At 40.3% G+C, this 19,278-nt stretch overlaps 1 protein-coding gene across 1 annotated transcript; it reads left to right on the top strand.

The window, feature by feature from the left end:
- The first annotated feature begins 16,042 nt into the window (after positions 1 to 16,042).
- LOC113153380 (coiled-coil domain-containing protein 89-like) lies at positions 16,043 to 18,620 on the top strand. Its single transcript, XM_026346977.1, has 4 exons — positions 16,043 to 16,228; positions 16,924 to 17,943; positions 18,039 to 18,086; positions 18,501 to 18,620. Exons 1-4 carry the CDS (start codon positions 16,109 to 16,111, stop codon positions 18,618 to 18,620), a joined length of 1,308 nt encoding a protein of 435 aa, XP_026202762.1. The 5' UTR covers positions 16,043 to 16,108.
- The last annotated feature ends 658 nt before the right edge of the window (positions 18,621 to 19,278 follow it).

Genomic DNA, 19,278 nt, shown 5'->3' on the forward strand with positions numbered 1-19,278 from the left:
ACAAAAATAATCTATAATAGATTGTATATCACCTCTCAGTTACAGGAAACAAAGTTAAGTTAAGAAATGAATAACTTAAATTCTGCATTTAGAATATTTGCATAGTGGATAAGTTGCACTATAGAAGGTTTGTGTATTGGCTTCTGCAGACATGATGTAGTTTGACATGAGATATGTTTACTTAATTCCTATGCTGCATATGGGACCAGAAACACATATTGCTTTATGTGTAGGAGATGACTTTTGGAAGAAAGACATGCATTTCTCCACAAATGTGTTTCCGCGATTCCACTCTCTTGCATCTCTTCCATGAGTGAGGGAAACATGGATGCATGTGAATGGACTTGAGATAGACCTGGGATTAGCTGTTTCTATTCTGTCATTTCCTATTGTGTGCACTTACAGTACATCCAAATTCTCAATTCACAGTGAGACCCTGTAACATCTGATGACTTAAAACAAAACAAAACAAAAAAACCCTGTCTTGTCTATAAATGAAAAGTTTAAATTGTAAGCAGTAAAATTAGCCTGTGTAAGCAGGGGGTTTGCTGCTACAGCCTTTAGCTACATATTGCCCTGTGAATGTGTTGAATGAGACGGTTTCATGGCTTTATAACCAGCTACTTTTACTGTAAGTAAGTTACACAGCCTGTTTAATTAAAGATCCGTATTGAAAGTAAATTCAGCTTATGGGGTTTATGGTTGGATGCTTCTGAGGAAAAGGTTTAATGATACCGTTTTAAAACCCATACCCATTACACCGCGAATTCACTAAAAATCAACATTTTTACTGCACCCACTCCTTCATTGGCAGCCTACATCACACCAACCACTTGTGTCATATTCTCTGTCTGATATGCCCTAAAAGCCCATCCCCTGCTCCACAATGAGACCAGTCATCAGAAATCAGAATGGCAGGGTGAGGCCCTGAGAGGTGTGTGCACCTCCTTTTGTTCCATTCATCCTCCTCCATCATGCCTTTCCTGCTCCCTTCACCCTGGAGGGACACTCACTGAATGGTACTATGGTGTGTTTATGACAGATCTGGGTTGCCTTCTACCTTCCAGTGTCTCCTGTTGCAGAGGAGAAGAAGCCTTCTTATGGGCTTGCATGCACACAAGAAATGTACACACCTGTTTTCTGACTTGAAGACACTGAGCTATGTATCTACTGAATCCAGACATGCTGCTTCTTTTGCGTCATGTCTTTTCTTATGTCTCTCACACGACACTTCTGACTCACCCACCCTGGTTTTCTCTGTGACTCTTTTCGTCCTATACATCACACTTTCTAATACTCTCCCCACCTGCCTCATTATCAATAAATCATTCTCAGGCAGCTCCAGTAGACTAAATCAGCCAGTAGGTAAACATGGCTGCTAATCCATCGGCAGCCAGCCTAACTCCCACTCCCTTATATCCTCCTCTTCACTTTATCTAGAGGCATCCACCAGGGAGCTTCTGATCAGTCAAGCTGGCAGGAGAGCAATCTCTCTCCATGTGTTTTCACTGTGTTCAGACTTCAGTAACCTGCTACACACAGAGAGACATGAGACAAACATACAACATGTGTGCTTTTAACAGCACCAGAAGCTATACAGGAGCTAGTTCACTGAATAAAGGCAAGAATACATTTTTAGAAATATACTGCATCATGATTGAGTACAAGCTACACCATAGGTGGTTTTTCTCATACTAATAATTCACCAGCATTAACTAGAAAACACTAGCTGATGCTAGATGCCACCCACTCATTAATAAACAGTAGTACAATTATCACACAAAACAAAAAATTAGTAATTGTGACTTTGTAAATGTAGAATTCATTGCATAGCCGCTGTATTGGATTGCATTAGATTGTGCAGGTGTACCTAACAAAGTGGTCAGGGAGTGTATTTATTCATATTTACCAAGGGTTATACCGTATGCCTTGTGCAGACAAACAACAATTAAATGTTTAATATTTTATCTAAATGAGTTATTCACAATTTCTGTTCTGTTCTTTATGGCCCGAGACCGTAATATTTTTCTTTCTCAAGGCGCTTATTGATTTTTCATAGGATACAGTATAACTTAACCAGGCCCACTGGACAACGCAATGAGAATAACAGGACATAAAGTTCCAAGTGGATGATGCCACAGAAGCCAAACTAACAAGACACTGAGGATTTATCTTAGCTATACAAATTGCACCCTGTCAATGAAAACATACATATTCAGACTGAGCCTAAAATGTCACAGTGGATCAAACCGATTCAATTGCATTAGTTGTAGTGTGGAAAGGACAGAGTGGTGAGGGTCAAAAGACGCAGGCTTCATTTTGTTTTCTTCCTCTATTCTTCCTCTGTATTAAGAAGGAGGGTAGATAGATTGAGGAGAGATGAGGAGTATGTTGTACTAGAGCAGAAAAGAAGAAGCAATTAACGCACAATTGCGTAATTTTCAGGGGACTCATCTTCAGCAGCCAACTTGCTTCAAAACATGTTTTTGTCTAAAGAAACGGTAACAATTGCATATCTGATTGCACAGTGGGATCAGCAGAGAGAGATAAAGTTAAAAGGACAGAAATGAGAGGAGCGATGCATGCTGAGAAACAAAACCGAGCTCTATTCACATGACAACACGCTCTTCAGAGAGATGGGGGACATTGCAAATATGACAATTACACTACAATCGTGTGCAGTTTCCATGCTATTTGGGTGTATTTTACAGCAGTAGTGGACAAGTTAAGATGCTTTCCCTAGCATTTACAGACAATTCAAACAATACTACTATACAACACTACCTTATTATATATAACTATACTTTATTTATTTGATTATTTTATACAACTCTACCAGACTCTAGTTGCAAACTGTGGATTTTCTGTCTTTTGTATTCCCACCATCAACCCAAACCACCGTTCTACAACTTCTATGCTAAACTTTGCACATTTGTGAAAGGATCCTTTGCACCTATAACCTATAACATTTCCCCAAAAATGTAATGATTGTATATATAACATTAAGCTCATACTGCATTAAATCCCATTTGCTCTCTAAATAGTACTGTGTAAGTCAGATTCTTCCAAATATTCTCCCACGAGAAGCCAAACTAGAAAGAAGCTGTTCAAAATGAGAGTGAGTCAGTTGCAGCGGCAATAGAAGCCTCAGTCATAGATAAATCTGAATGCATGTGTGCGCATGAAGAAGAAAGGAGGAGAAGGAGAGAAAGACTGCATGTGCACGTTTCTGAGTTATGAAATTCAAACGAGAGGGCAGAGGAAGATGTCTCCTTTTCATTAGTGGACTGTTTTGGAGCTCTCATATCCTCCGGCTTGGAGCCAAGCCGGGCGCTCCCTCTGTCTCTAACTCTAAATAACCAAATGCATTATTCAACAATGCCTCACTCTGTCTCTTCTCTTAAATATTAAACTTTGAAAATTGATTTATCTTTCAAAATTCAGCCCGATCACCAAAGTCGTTCCTGTGCAAACACTTGATTACTTACACAGATGAATGACCCTCAGGTGGGGTGGTAGTGGAGGGTTTGGCTGACTGAGTATAAGAAGCACCTGTAGGGCAAATGTAGGGCATTTCCAGGGGCTGCCTTTAAAACAGGACGGCTGCAGTGGTGGCTAGGGACATATGCTGACAGGTGTTGGAAATACATATTCGTTTAAATGATTGGAGAGAGAATATGCATAATAACCTCAAATGTCAGAGCAGAGAGAGGGATTTTTTTTTCAGTTTGAGATCTAAGTCGGATTTTTCACCTGCTGGCATAAATAATATGGTGGAGAATCCACCAGACATGGAGCGCTCAACCTCCGTGTTATAGTCTTTTAATAAATAACCTAATACGCACATTATTTTCTTGACAGCGAGATTAGCAGAGTATTTATTATTTTTTTCTTGTCTGCTTGATGTTCACATCAACAGTTTGCTAAACTTTTCTGGCAGATTGTGACTGGGATCTCTTTCAACATACTGACATTGTCTTTATGCTTGGCAAAAAAATACTTGATATTTCCAATGTTTATATTAGTGGTGTATCTTTTTAGCCTTTCCAAACCCTGTGTGTTTCTGTGCTGTGTAGTGAGCCTGGCGTACAGTGCAAGAACAATATAGTTTGTTTTTAATGTCCTGTGCCATCGGTTGGTGGGAATGCCTAGGGGGATTTTGGCCTCAGTCTTTTAGGATAGTATGTAGCCATCGTTTGGCATGTTACGCCTCTCTTAATAAGAGCTATCAAGTGAAGAAACAAGAGCATTTTAACTACACTGTGTAATCTAAAATGGATGAAGTAGATGAAAACTGAGGTCTAAAAGAAAGCACCAGAATTGGAGTTGTTTTTGTCTGTCTCCACAGGCAGGCAATGACTTTGTCATCTCCCACCACGGTTGCAATCATTGCCTCTACAGAAACTCAGATTCAAAATTGTCTCAATATTTTTCCATCAGTTTGAACTGTCAACGATGCTTTTACAAGTTTGCCAAACACTTGTATGGATTTTGCTCATAAATATTGCTAATACCCTACTACACTAAACTAAGGCTATACTGCAATGATTTCATTATCTCCACATTGAAAACCACCGTCGTTGTGGTGTAAAGCAGCTGATATGACTGAGCATGAAAAGAAAATGTTGTATTATCTGTGGTCACTGTACCATGGCAGAATTCATTTCTCTTTCTTTATTTGGACTTTGTGTAAATAATGACCAAAATACCCATGGTCTTCTGTCTTCATTTCCTCTCTCTCTCTCTCCGCCTGTCTCACTCACTTTCTGTATCGGATTCCACGCGCCTGATGATAATAGTGAGATTAGCTTTTTTATTGTCTACCCCCTCACTCAGACAAATGCACTCATCAGCTTAGACCTTGAGGTCAGGCTCTATAAAATGCTATTTATTAAGCACATTGATTCCAGAGCAGCCATTATTAAGAATACTTGGTCAAACTGACAGATTCACATCTATGTTTCCAATGAAATACTTCTGTCTGCAAAGGTAAATCCAGTAATCCTTTGCAGGTTTAAGCCTAACTATCCCCCGGGTATGTAAAGGTGATGGAAAGTTAGCAGGAAGTTGACAGCTGTGAGATGTCTTGCAGAAGCTCATTTGGGGAATTTAAAACTTGTAGTAACACAGAGTTTGAGTTTTTCCCAGATTTTAGGCCATTTATCCCAAGAGTCTGGTACATTTGTTTAAGAGAGATAGCTGCTGTCAAATTCTCTCTTGCTGCTGTCTTGGGTTCATTTCAGTGGAACCTAATCCACCAAAAGTGAAAGTCATACCCCCCCCCCCCCCCCCCCCCCCCCACCACCCCCCCCCACCCCCACCCCGCTGGAGTGGGTGAATGCGTCATATTAATGTGATATCAGCTCCAGGTGACAGAGTATGTCCACTGCAAATTTGAAATGAATAGTTATTTTAAATGGCCAATAGATGAACAATTTCGACAAAAGCTTTATCCAGTCTTATAGAAAGTCTCATTTACTGTAAGTTAAGCCTGCAGCAAACAATACGTTATTACACGTGATGTGAAAGTGGTAGACACAGTGGAAAAACACAGATGATAATCAACAGCTAATTCTCATTTCTACATAGCACAGCACCTTTACGCTCGTGGTTTTACTTTTATTGCACAGCAAGCAGCTGTCTTCAGTGAGATTAAACTGTGCATTACATGTTTTACGCTACATGGCAGACAGACAAAGGGAAGGACTAACCGGTGAATACAGGGAAGGTTAAATACTTCACTAGGTTCACTATGCTACATGCCGTACGGTACACATTCTTAAATATCAGGTTATACATTTTAAATATCAACATGCTTTTAACTCAGACATAAAGGGTTCAAATTAGAAGGATCCAAATATAAATTCAAACTCTGAGCAAGTCGGAGCAGATTAATATGACGCGTCGATATTTCTGCCTTTGGTCTCTCTCTTTCTCTCATGTCATTATCCTTTTTCTCCCACTGTGGCAGCAAATACTCCATCTGAATAAGCAAAAAACACCCAGTTGATTGTGCTTGATTCGCGTACCAGAGAAAATAAATGAGTCTGACTCATAAGGACAGTGATGAGCACATTTGTGTCTGGTCATCACAGAAACCACAGTTCAGTAAAGTGCTGTTGAAACACCTATTAACCTATCTATTACTTTGTCACACTCCAAGAAAAAAAACTTTATCAACTTTGACTCCCTGTGAATCTTTCAAAAATGATGCTTACATAACACACACACACACACACACACACACACACACACACACACACACACAGCCAGGCACACAGTCTCTCTGTTGCTCCCCCTTTCTCCAGTGCACCAGTGTATTTTCTCTTTGATACAAGCACCTAAATGATGAATCGTACCACATTCCTGCGTCTCCCAGTGCCACTCCAACTGACAAAACATCAAGTGCCTCGTCCTGCTCTATTCTGTCACCGCACATCTTTTGATTAGTACACACAGCCAGACACCTGAGTGCATAAAGGATTTCTGCTTTTTCCATAAATTACGCATCAGGGGTTGAGACACCAGATTTGTGTGTCATCCAATCATAGCGCCACAGGATTTCAGCTAAGGCAGGAGTCATGTTTGAAATGGCGTTGCTGCGCTTTTCATTAGGAAAAAACTGTCGCTGAGCAATGGTTATCACAAAATTCATTATTGCAGTTTTAATCTTTAATTACTCTACACTCATTATTTTGTTTTTACAATAAAATGTGTAGGTCTTCCATGTGTGTACAGGTTCAACTTGTCTCTTTGCTCCACTTGTGTTCATGAAAACAAACAAAAAAAGACCAAAAAGCTTTACAACGATGATGATTACACAAACTAAAACTTTTCCACAAATATACTGTGCTCTGCAACCCACACATTGAAATTAATGATTATCGCAAAGCAAGGCTGCCTCACTACTATCTGAAATCGACATTTGTGTGAAATGTGTGGCCATGATATACAGTATTGGATTTGAAGTGACAAAAAAAAAATCTAGTTAAAGGGAACACTTGTGAGATAAGACAGCGAAGGAATGTGGGATTTACTCTTTTAATTTCCCCCTCAGGGTCAAGACGTTGAAATGTTTTTTCCACCCCTGATATTTTCTTTGTGACATTGGAATTCCAATGGGTTTTGCTCAGGCACTATAAAGCAAAAACCTTGTGGATTTGCTCATACCTCTTGTCAGCTGCAAAGAAATTAGTTTCAACCCCTTAACGTAATCCTAACATTAACTCTAACCCTAACTCACAGAAATATAAAAAATACACTATGGCTTTGCAAAACCAGCATTGTTAGTTGCATTTTGGACTCAAAAGTCATGTGCTTGGGGCCAGATATTTCATGCTCAGGCAAACAGAAAATATTCTTTCAGAAAAGATAAACTATCACAAAAAAAAATATTTCTAAAGCCCATTTTTTGAAAATGTTGTCAACCGTCTCCTAAAACTGTCTGTGTAAATGGTCTTCTGCATAAATTTGAATCAGAATCCTGAATCAATCAATTCATTTTTCAATTTTAATATATTCTTTTTCAGGTTGAAATTCTGATCAGTATTTTTATACATGCATATTTTATATACACAGAATCTATCTATCTATCTATCTATCTATCTATCTATCTATCTATCTATCTATCTATCTATCTATCTATCTATCTATCTATCTATCTATCTATCTATCTATCTATCTACACACATCACAACCCTACATCATTAACCATGAAGCAGAACCTTTAAAATCTAGTGCTGGTTTGCTCAGCTACATTTTATCAATTATAAAATCCACAACACGTGTGGCTGAACTGAACAGCTGGTATCCCGCACAATTAACACAGACATAAATAACAGTATAAACATAAATGAATATTAATGCACATCTATTAGCATTAGCTTTGTTCGTAAGGTCCCAGTGGGCAGCCCCGTTAGCCTCAGCCACACACTGGGTTCCTGGATCAAGACTCATCATTGTAGAGGACCCAGGTGAATAGCATGTTGTCCTCAGAGAAAAGAACCTTTTCTGTCTGAGACCTGGCAACAGCTGGCCCGTCTTGACAGAACAGCTTGTACGTGGCTCGTTCTGAGCTTTGGAAAATGGAATATAGATGAAAAGCATGCTGTTATCAGCAGTTATTGGGAAAGATTGAAAATGCTTAGAAGCCATAAAGCGTCATGTATTGCGTTGCTTTATAATTCTCCAGAAAGTCAAAACAGTTAGTGACACACCATCAACAAAGTATGACCTCTTCTAATGCATCTAAAAAAAAAATCAAATGAGTTTTCGTTTGATAAGAAGATAAGATGCAATCAGGCAGAAGAAATAGACTTAATGCTTGTTAACTAATTCTGGTACATTGTTTTGTTTCTTTGATTATACTAGCAAAACCATTCCTCATAACATCACCCAAATTGTTCTTCATTGCACTCAATCATTTGTGGTAAGTTTCTTAAATGCCTTGTGATTAATTCAAATCATTATGAGTGTGCTTTATGTACACGATTTGATTGAAACATGCATTGCATTTGCATAATTACTGCACAGTAGAGTAGGTCTTATTGTTACGATCCAATCTGAACCACTCAGACTTGGAGCTATGTGTATTCAAGAGGACTAATATGAAATCACACAAATGCATTGTGTACAGTGTTCTCAATTATACACAATTACAGACTGGCCTTTCACAGACACAAAAGCCTATTTTAGGCTAACATTGTTCAGCATAAATGGTTTGTGGTTGTTTTAGAGAGCTAAATGGGAGAATAATGATGAGGATACAGTGAATGATGAGGAAGAAAAGATAAACAAGGAAAAAAATAGAAAGTCTTGCTACAGGAAAACTTCTCATAAGTTTGGTTGGAACTGTGATTTAATATTCTTAGATACCTGAGGTCTTTCAGAGACCTGCAAGCAAGTATCAGCAAATAAGACATACTACTCCCTGGTTTTAAAGGCCCATGCCCAGGCCAAAACACCATCATCACAACTAGTTTTTGTACAGCTCTTATTTTAGAGTTGAAAAATCGTTGTGCTGTTTCTATAAATGCACACAGCAGGGTTGGTGTATATAGCTTTAAGATAATGATGTGCAAATAGCTTTCAATTCAATTCATTCGGATAATGTTTCCTGTTATGGTATCTGTGATTTTGATATCACTATATCATGATATTTTTCTGAAGGATAAATACAGTCCACCTCAAACCTGTGAAAAACACAAGAAACCCACTTGCAATGACTCAACTTCCAGATAGCCCTCAAATTTATTAAATTGCTGAACCTTTCCATCAATCCTTCCCTTTTTCTTAGCTTTGACCATAAAACAAAAACAAGATTAAGGCAATGGCTGTAAAAAAAAAAAAAAGAAGAAGAAGAAGAACACAGAGATGTTTGCCTGGAAGGTGGAAATGCAAAGGTTTATCTAAACAAGCTTTTAATCACCTCGATCAGCTACAGAGGAGGATATCACCCCAGCTTATCTTTAATTTAAGACAGGATATCAGAAGATGCTGATATGGAGCCTTTTCTCATCATACTCAATGTCTGCAGGTCTCCTCTCCTATCCAAAATATAGCCTGAGTTGAGGTCAGAGATAACTCAAACTCTCCAGAGAGACATGAAGATCGAAAATAAGATGGGCGAATTTTGTTTTTGTGTCAAATTCGGTTACATGCACATGTTTAGCTGATGCTAATGCTGCTTTTTTGCCTGCTGCCGTCAAGACCCTAATTTATAATAATTTGTGACTGGCACCCCTCCTCTTTGTAAATTGTTTCGTTCTGTCTATTTTTCACTTTCTCTTTATCATTGTCTGTTCTTGCTTGTAATGTTCCCTCTCTCATTTGTCTATTTTTTGCAAAGTAAATGGCATCTTCAGATATAGACAGATTCCTCGGTTATTTTGCAAACATCCAACATCATGGGTGAATGCAAACAGCCTATTCTTCGCCCTCTCTCTCTCTCTGTGTTTCTGTTCTCATATGTGCTTTCTCCTTTTTCCCTGTAATGCTGTTGAATAATGGAGAGACTGCATGCAGTAGTCATGCTGTCACTCAGCCAGTGAAAAGCTGAGCAGAGAGGCCTGCAGTGAATACATATGTGCATGTTTGTGTGTGTTGGTCTATCTGTCTGCAAGCTCCCCCCCCTTGCCCCAAGCTGCACACCCATGGCTATACAGTACAAAACACACTGTATATGCACTGAGACCTTGCAATCAGCTGTAACATCTTGTTTTAAAAATGTTAGAAGTAGAAACACAGAGGACTCTATAATGTAACAAACTCATTGCCCGAGAGACACAATTTGTATTGGATATGGCAGCACTACATAATATATACTGGGCTCCTTATAGGAAGAACATAAAGATCACATATCAGGGTCAAAAAGAAGATCTGAAAGAGAGCCATTTGCAGCTAATAGGATGATGAAATCCATGGTACTGTGGGGCAGGCATTCAATTATTTTGCATCCGATTGCCATCCTCATGGCAAGGCTAGGGGGCCCCCTGCTGCTGAAAACAGCTGGTAGGTGGACTTGAGACACCCAATCCCTGTCTTTAAATTGACAGACTGGCAGAAATACAGGATGCAATAACCAGTGCAGGCCTCTCCACACGGTCCTATTTAGTTGGCCAGATTGCCTGGTTGTTGATAGTCTCTAGACATTGCTTTTAACTCAGAGAGAGCAACCATGCGAATGCAACATCTGGGCTTCCCTACCAGCTGAGCCAGTAAAAAAAGGTTGTGCATAAGGAATACAGAGAATATATTTAAAAAAAAAAAGCTAAGAATACATAATATTATAGATCCAACGAGGGCTTATGTAAATAGTTGGAGGGAAAATCATCTCTCTCTGCCCCTGCCTTGTTCTCTTCTTCCTGTCTCGCATCCTCTCTTTTCCCAGTCCAGTGCATGTCACAGCTGGGAAGGGGCTTTTTCTTGCTTCTGGCCCAATTAGCCAGGGCTTAAAGCACAAAGCATGTTGAGCAGGATTGGTCCAAGCTTGGTTTAGTCTGGTTCAGCATGGCTTGTTTCAGGCTTGGCTCGACTTCCTGCTTTGAGCTGCTATGCAGTAATAATTAAGGCTGAACTTTGATACACACACACACACACGCACACACACATAGACGCATATACATCCACTCAAAATATTCTGCATCTTATATTTTAGTATACATTTTCTTTCCTTCTCTCTTTCCCACTCACAGAGTAAGAGAGAAAGAGAAACACATATATAGGTGCCTCCCTTTGGGTTCACCAATCTGGCATAGCTTCACAAAGACACAAACAATCCCAGAAGGAAAAAGAACACTGCCATTTCATCCCGCTCTTTTATAACCCCATTCCCTTAAACCTCCCTGATTCTTTCCCCCTCTCTCTTCATTTTTTAATCTGTCGCTCCCTTTCTCTCTCCTTCACTCACTAATCTCAGTCACTTTGTTCAGTGAATTCATTAAGCCCTGTTCTATGTCTCCAGTGTCAAAGATCAGTGGTTGCCACTGGAAAAGCTCCCAGCATGCACTACCATGCACGGCCATTTTTAATGAGATCCTGTTCCATCTGTCCTGCTTAAAGAAAAAGAAAATTCCAATTTCAGATCAAAGGTGCACAGTGATGTTAATCCTAATGGTCCTTTATTCGTCTACAAATGTGTTAGATTTAATTAAATACCAGAAATCTACTGATATCTGCTTTGGGTTCCTTTGGGTTAAAACCCTGTAACTGATGTTTGATACTTTTATTTTCTATATTTATTCCATTCTGAATTTGTAAAGCTCCAGGTGTATCTGTACCTATGATAAGAGGACCTTTCAGTGCCTAGGTTGGATTATGGAAAACAGCTGGAAGCGGTCAGGTGCATCAGGATTTAGCAAAGCATACTAAAAATGTGAACTAAACAGTAGGAATAGCTTAAGATGTAACACTGACTGCCCTAAATATTAAAGATCCAGCATATTAATGAGGAGGCAGAGGATCTGCAGCCTAGCCCGGTTTAGATTTCGTAAGCAGCAAACAAAAATAGTAGAGGGGACATGGGAATATGGCACTGCACAGAGACTCTTCCACAATCACGTTTTCCACAGCCAGCTCATCATGGCTGACCCGGTAGAGGGGGCCAGATTATGGTTCAGTTTGTCAGTGCAGTGTATTGCCATCACTACCCACTGAGGTTCACATACAGATAGGACTTTAATGGCTTGGCTAATTTTTGAAAAACACACACACACACATGAATTTAAGCACGCAATAAAATTACACACACACGCACACACACACACACACAAAGCAACAGATAATTGGGCAGGAAACCTCCATCAAAATCAAAGATCCTGTGCCAGCTGAATTCCAGCCTAGTCCACCGATGAGATTCTGGATTGTGAAAATGTATGAAAGCGAAAGTGAAAAAAAGCCACAATGACAAATCACCAATGTTCAGTCTAAGCAGAGAGAAAGATTTGTTGGAGACACAACGTGATGCATAATGAAAATAGATGCCTGTGCCGAGGTTTTCTGGGCATGCTGTTGGTCTCTATTTAAAATCAATCCTGTCAATGCATCATAAGTTATTTTGACAGGGAGCAAGAGGCACTTCAGGAAACACCAGTTTAATGATGTCTTTAACCTACCGGTAATTGACCTCTGAATTGAAAGGGAGAAACAGTATTAAAGCCTGGGGCAGGCGATTATAGTTCTCTGCTTGTTGTGCCTGCTATACATCATTTCTGATCAGACCTGGGTCAGCATAAACCGAAGCGTTCCTCCTCTTGTGAAAAAAACAGAGGTCTGTATACAGCAGTGAATGGCTCCAGTGCTAGATGGAGCAGTGGAGTCTGTGCTAGACTGGATTTATGTACTGTGTATACTGCTGCCTTGTGTTTTCACACTCTGCTGTACATCAGAAAGCCCGCTTGGGTTCTTTCTCTCCTACTGTAGGTGTAAAGGAAGCAAAAAGCAAAAAGAATGAGAAATCCAAATATTCTGTAAATGTTCAGATGGTTTAAAATTCTTGTAGCATGCCCTCCAAGCCTGGAATAAACTACTTCTTGTGCATGAAGAACTGTACTGTACTTGTCACTTACTGTCTTTGAGTCAAATAAAAGAAGAGACAGACACACACGCACACATATACTGTACAATACGCATGCACAGTAAAACTAGCTTGCAACCACCATCAGATGGCAGAGCACAGTGACTTAAATACATACCATCTGGTTGCGTTAACAATCCAAACGACATCTGATTGTGTCTGAGCTGAGGGACCGAGGCATTAGCCTGCTATCATTTTATCAATTTGTCAAGTTGTTCAAATTTTCTCCATAAATCTAATTATACTCATTCACATTTATGTTGAGAAAATCTGCCAGAGAGTCACATGAAGTACTGCATCTCACGTAGCCCTGCATAGACAGCACCATACAGCGATCAGCTGCTGTACACCAACCATAGCCAGCAACAGCTTGTAGCAGCATCAGTGCTAGCTAATGTCCACATATTCCAGAACCTGCTCCAGTTTAATTAAGACTGGAACAACCCATCCAGCAATCCCAAGCTACCAACCTCCCTCTCTGTTGCCTCCAGCTGCCATAAACCCCATATCCCTAGTCCACCCTGCCAGGCCACTAAATGGAGGTAGAACGAAGCATGGGTGGATGTGAGTGTGCCACAGAGTTTTTAATATGCTGCATGAGGAGATTAATCTCGGGCATCCAGAAAATGAATGGAGATCCCTGTGTGGGGGCACTTTGGCATTCTTTGGCTCGGGTGGCATGTGACAGAGCAAGGGGTGCGTGTTGGATTATAATTACAGCTGTGCTTTGGGCCCTCTTTGAGATGCAGAGGGTGGAGGTAGAAGGAGTGTGGGGTTTGACTGAGGATGGGACAGAAAGAGGGATGATGGGAGAGGTGGCTTGTAAGCATGTGTCCATATGCTGCTGGGATGGTGGGAATCTCCAAAAGGAATTTTCACCATGGCCAAGTCTCTCAATTGCCTCAGGATGTTTCCCAAGGTTGAATGAAGTGATGAAGCCTGACACAAAGACACATAGGAATAGAAGGAGAGGCATCATGGCTGCTTGACTCTGTCTGCCAGAAAATAATGTAGAAATTAAGCAGTTATGAGCATTGACAAAAATATGGCATGCTAATCAACCACCAAATGATACAGATTGCTGGTTGGTGATAGTGTAACTTTGTAAATGTCCCTTCCATATATTTATCTTCCTCTATTCAGATATGTCAAGGGTATATTCTAAATTATGCTTGACATGTCCTTTAGTGTTCCAGATGACAACGTATGTAACGAAGCAATGGCACTTCAGAGACATTAGAAATAGATTAAGACACAGTACAAAGTCTATTTGACAAGGCACACACGAGTTAAGAGTTATTGCCAAACATACTACACTAATAATGCAGCTTCAGAATAACAACTTAAGGCTCCAGGTGAAAGACTATTGGCATAGCTGGCAACATGTACTGTATTACCACATTGAAGACTTCCTGCCAAACATTTATCTAGGTTTAGACATTTCAAATCACTTAGCTAATGTAATGTGTTTGTGTTACATTTTACAATAACAGTGTATTTATGAGTACACACGTGGCAGGATTTTTAATTACAAAAAGGATCAGAATCAGTTCATCTTCAATGGACCTGTTGGTGAAAGGAACAGACGTCATGAGATTGTAATGGGCAGGTTTGCTCTTCAGGAGAGGAATGTAGAAGGACAGATGGTGGGAGACTTTGCAAGTATGGAAATGGCTGTAGTGAATACTTTCTTCCAGAAGACGCAGGAACATAGCGTGACATATAAGAGCAGAGATAAAAGCACTCAGGTGGACTACATCTTGTGCCGACGTTGTAATCTGAAGGAGATCAGTGACTGGAAAAAAATGATAGGGGAGAGTGCAGCCAGAGAACACAGGATGGTGGTGTGTAAAATGAATATGGTGGAGGAAGATGAAGAGGACTAAGGCAGAGCAGAGGACAAAGTGGTAAAAGTTGAGAAAGGAAGAATGGTGTGTAGTTTTCAGGGAGGAGGTGAGACAGGCTCTGAGGGGTCAGGAGGTGTTCAGGGATACAGACATGAGGGTACTTGGTGTGTCATCAGGGAAGTGAAAAGTGGGATGAGGACTCCACGTGTGTCCGGGTATAAGATGCAGCGTAAGGTGAAGACCAAACAAAGGCCATATGAGGACTTGTATGCTGGGTTAGGCAGCAGGTTAAGGTGACTAAAGATGGCAGTATGGTTTCTGACTAGTTTGTTTAACAAGATCTAGGAGAGTGAGACGATGCCAGAGGCATGGAGGAAAAGTGGTGTCAGTTTTTAAAACATCCTTTATCCTCTAGGAAAGATTACATCATGCAGTAACTACTATGTAAAGGAGCTAAGTGGGAATGGAACATCTTCAGTCTTGGAGCATGTAGAAATAAAACGAAAATAGAGAACCACAACAGTCGATTGTTTACGCTTTTCTTAATCCTGATGTAGAGTTATGACACAAAATAAAAGGCTACAGTCACAAGAAAAGCCAACTGTTACGTTGAATAGCTTGTTGCAAATAAATTATCAGCCAATTTCTGACTTTATGTTTATGACTATATTGTTTTAATTTCCTAAAGTTGTCCAAAATCGGTCTATGATGTTTTAAACAAGGCATCTATCCACAGTATAGTTTCTATCTATCTATAGTCTATATACCTTTAGTCTATAGTATGAGGCCATGCTTGGATGCAGTGGTGCTTAAAGCAAATTGCTCAGCATGTTAACTTTACCATACCATTCATTTTGAATATGATAGCATGCTACAAGCTACATGCATTTACTTTATGCAGCATGCAGAGTCAATTCCCCACTGTTAGGTGCACTGCTGTACTTTACAGACATATAATTAATAGTTTTTTACATCAACAGCCATAAGACTGTTCTTAACAGAGCTGAGGTTCAGGTGGAGCCATGTTTGGTAGAATGTTTGTTTCTAAATCAATTTGCATCGTTTGTGACGTCACATTCTAGAAGTTGAGTCTTTCCTTGTCTAAAATCCTGACACCCTAAAGTCAGTTGTAGCCTGACCTTCAACAGAGAAACTTGTCTCACTGAAAACAGACCAAAACCTACTCAGAATGAGTTCTACCAAGAAGATTTCAATCGTAAAACGAAACTGCAGCAACGACTGTAGCAGTATTACTCCAGTACCGCTTTGTTCGGGAAACATGGAAGCAGAGGACAGCTCCAAAAACAAGGCAAGATTTCCTCAGACACACATTTCAGCAGACTTTTTTCAACCTTGCGTCGATCTAGGCCCACACACTTATCGTTTTATTGTTTTTTCACCTGTTGTACCTACTGTCAGCAAACTTGACATCATTTTTTTTTAATAAAGGGGATATTTTTTCACATTATCAGCCGGAATACCAGAAGACTGAATTCATTTCATTATATTGTTTTGCAGTTGTTTTAAAAGTTTTGGTTTTGATTTTTGTGTTTTACATTTGTGTTGCTATAATGTGAATGGTGAGGGCATGCAAGATGATTTTTCTGCATTTTGTGTAATTTGCTGTGCAAATGTGACTTTAACTACTGAGTCTATATTTAAATAAGATGAAATGTTTGCGATGAGAGGTTTATTATCACATTAAAGCTTTAACCACAGTTGCAGTTAATTTAATATATTTTTTAATGTTTTATATAAAGATATTAAAACCTTTTTTTACAATGTGATTTCTGTTTCACCTTTGTATTATAACATACCCGAGTAAAAAAAGATTTCTAAAAAGATTTAGTTAAAAAGTCAAAAGACTTTTCACTTCTTATCGTAAACCTGTCAGGGCTACAGTTTTATTTTTCTCTGTGTAAATACATATTAAAGTAAAAGATCTCCTGTCATTTTGTCTATATTCAGAATTCTTACTTATTACATGTACATTGTGTGTTTCAGTCAAAAGAGCTGAATGAAGACCCTGCTCGACCTGGCCCAAACCAGGACAGCCAGCATGCACCCAACCTTAAAAAAGCCCGAAAGCAAGCAAAGAAACAAAACAAGGAACTGGCCTCACAAAATGCTGCCCTGAAGGAGCAGATGGCCGCCAAGGAGCTGAGTTGGGAGCAGGAGAAGAGAAAACTGATGAAGGCTCTAGAGTCAGCAAGAGCCAAAAAAGTCCAGGAGAAAGAGAAAGAGATCCGCTCCCTTCAGAACGCTCTCCGTGAACAGGAGATGGAGACACAAAGGGTCACGCAATACTGGAAGGGAGAGTACGACCGGGTCACTGCCTTCTGGAAAGAAGAGAACGACAGGATCACACTGACCTGGGAGAATGAGACTAAAGCCGTCAAAGACGCCTCCAAGAAAAATTTGATGGCCTTGAATGCAGAGTGGGAGGAACGCTGGCGTGTAAGAGAGGAGGAGCTCGTCGCCCAGATCAAAACTCTGCAGGAGGAGACGGACAAGAAAGTGAGCCAGGTCATCCTGGAAAAGGATGATCTGATCACTAAAATAACTCAGGAAAAGACGTCCTTTGAAGAACAGTGTGCAGAGAGCTCAGCCAAGCTGAAAGAAAAAGAACAAGAGCTCCTCCAGAGCCAGGCTGAGATGAACAGGAAAGCAGAGCAAAGTCTGCAGGACCTCAACAGGCAGAAACACCGGTTCGCCCAGGAAAGGACGCAGCTGATCGCAAAAGGAAAGAATGATAGGAAGTCTCTTTGCGACGAGCTGAATGAGACCTCAGCCAAACTGATCCAAAAAGAAGCGGAAATCGCCCAGAAACAGTCCATGTGGCTGGCCAAATTCAAAAGTCTGCAAGATCAGCTGAAATTTGAGGTGGCTGAGAGGAAGCGAGGTTTTGTGAGGCTTCAAGAGCTGGAAAAAAAGCGCAGAGAGGGCGAGAATGAGTGGCTCCACAAAGTCAGCCAAATGGAGGAGAACATCGAGCTCCTGACTCAAAGGAACAATGACCTTCAGGTACATCACCTCAGATAATCTGGCAGATTCTGACAATTTGTTTCAGATTCTTATTAAATCTTTACAAGTCAACATAACGTGTTGTCTCTTGTTAGGCGCTCGCCCAAATGACTGCTAAGCAGAAGGCAAAGATCGAAAAAGAGGCAAAGAAAGCACAGGAGGAGGAAGAGAAGGGACTGAAGAAGGAGAGGAAAGAGAGGGAGGACGGAGAGAAGAAAGAGAGAAAAGAACACGAGAAGAAAGAGAAAGAGAGACTGAAGAGCGAGAAGAAAGAACTGAGAGAGAGGGAGGAGAAAGAAAAGGAGAGCACCCGAGTGAAGTGGAGGTGGAAGAGACGAGACTAGCATCCTATCACCCCCTCCACTTCCTCATCACCCCCCACCCTCCATTACCTAAACCCATCACCTAACCCCCCCACCCTTACCCCCTTCCTTTGACCCCTGCAGACCTTTATCACAGCAGAAGCAGCACAGGTGTATTAGTGATGGCTGTGTTCCATTAAGAGTTTCTGATACTGCGCATGCTGAGTCACTGTCTTCGCTTTGTGGATCTCTTAGAGGAATACAGTCATCATTATTTATGCCACCTGTGCTTCTCCTGCTGTGACGAAGGTCTACTCCACTCCCCCATTTTTCCCTAACACATTCAAGATACCTTTGTCAAGCCACCATATCTAAAGATGTCTTTGAATGCCTCCTACAACTCCTCTCCCTCTCCTCAACCCTCATCTCATCTCTGTGCATGTTCTCCTCAGCCCCCATTTCATCTCTGTGCATGTGAACTGATTGTATTGTCAATAAAACATTTGAGCATTAAACATTGAGGGAGGATTTTTTAAAGTCCATGGACTTTACTGGATCTACTATCTTTCACATAAAAGGGGAAAATGCTGACCAAAGTGTAAAAGTTGAACTAATACTGTATCAAATCATTTCACAGACCTGGTAGAAATTCAACTATGAGGATAGAGACTTGAAAATAGTTTGAAATGTTTACTTTTCTTCTGTTTTAAATTGAATGATGGTTGGTGTGAGGTTCTGAATTAAATAACATTTTGATTGACCATGGAGGACACACACTAAAAACACAAGATCTTGGAGAGCTAAAGATGTTGGGGTTCTCTGTGAGTGTGGATACGATGAGGAATGAGTACATCAGAGGAACAGCCCATGTCAGATGTTTGGGAGATAAAGTCAGTGAGACCAGATTGAGGAGGTTTGGACATGTTCAGAGAAGAGATTGTGAACATATCGGTAAACATGTGCTGAGGTTGGAGCTGCCAGGAAGGAGGTCTAGAGGACGACCACAGAGGAGATTTATGGATGTAGCGGGAGA

The sequence above is a fragment of the Anabas testudineus genome, chromosome 5, assembly GCF_900324465.2.
Source record: "Anabas testudineus chromosome 5, fAnaTes1.2, whole genome shotgun sequence".
Lineage (NCBI taxonomy): Eukaryota > Metazoa > Chordata > Actinopteri > Anabantiformes > Anabantidae > Anabas > Anabas testudineus.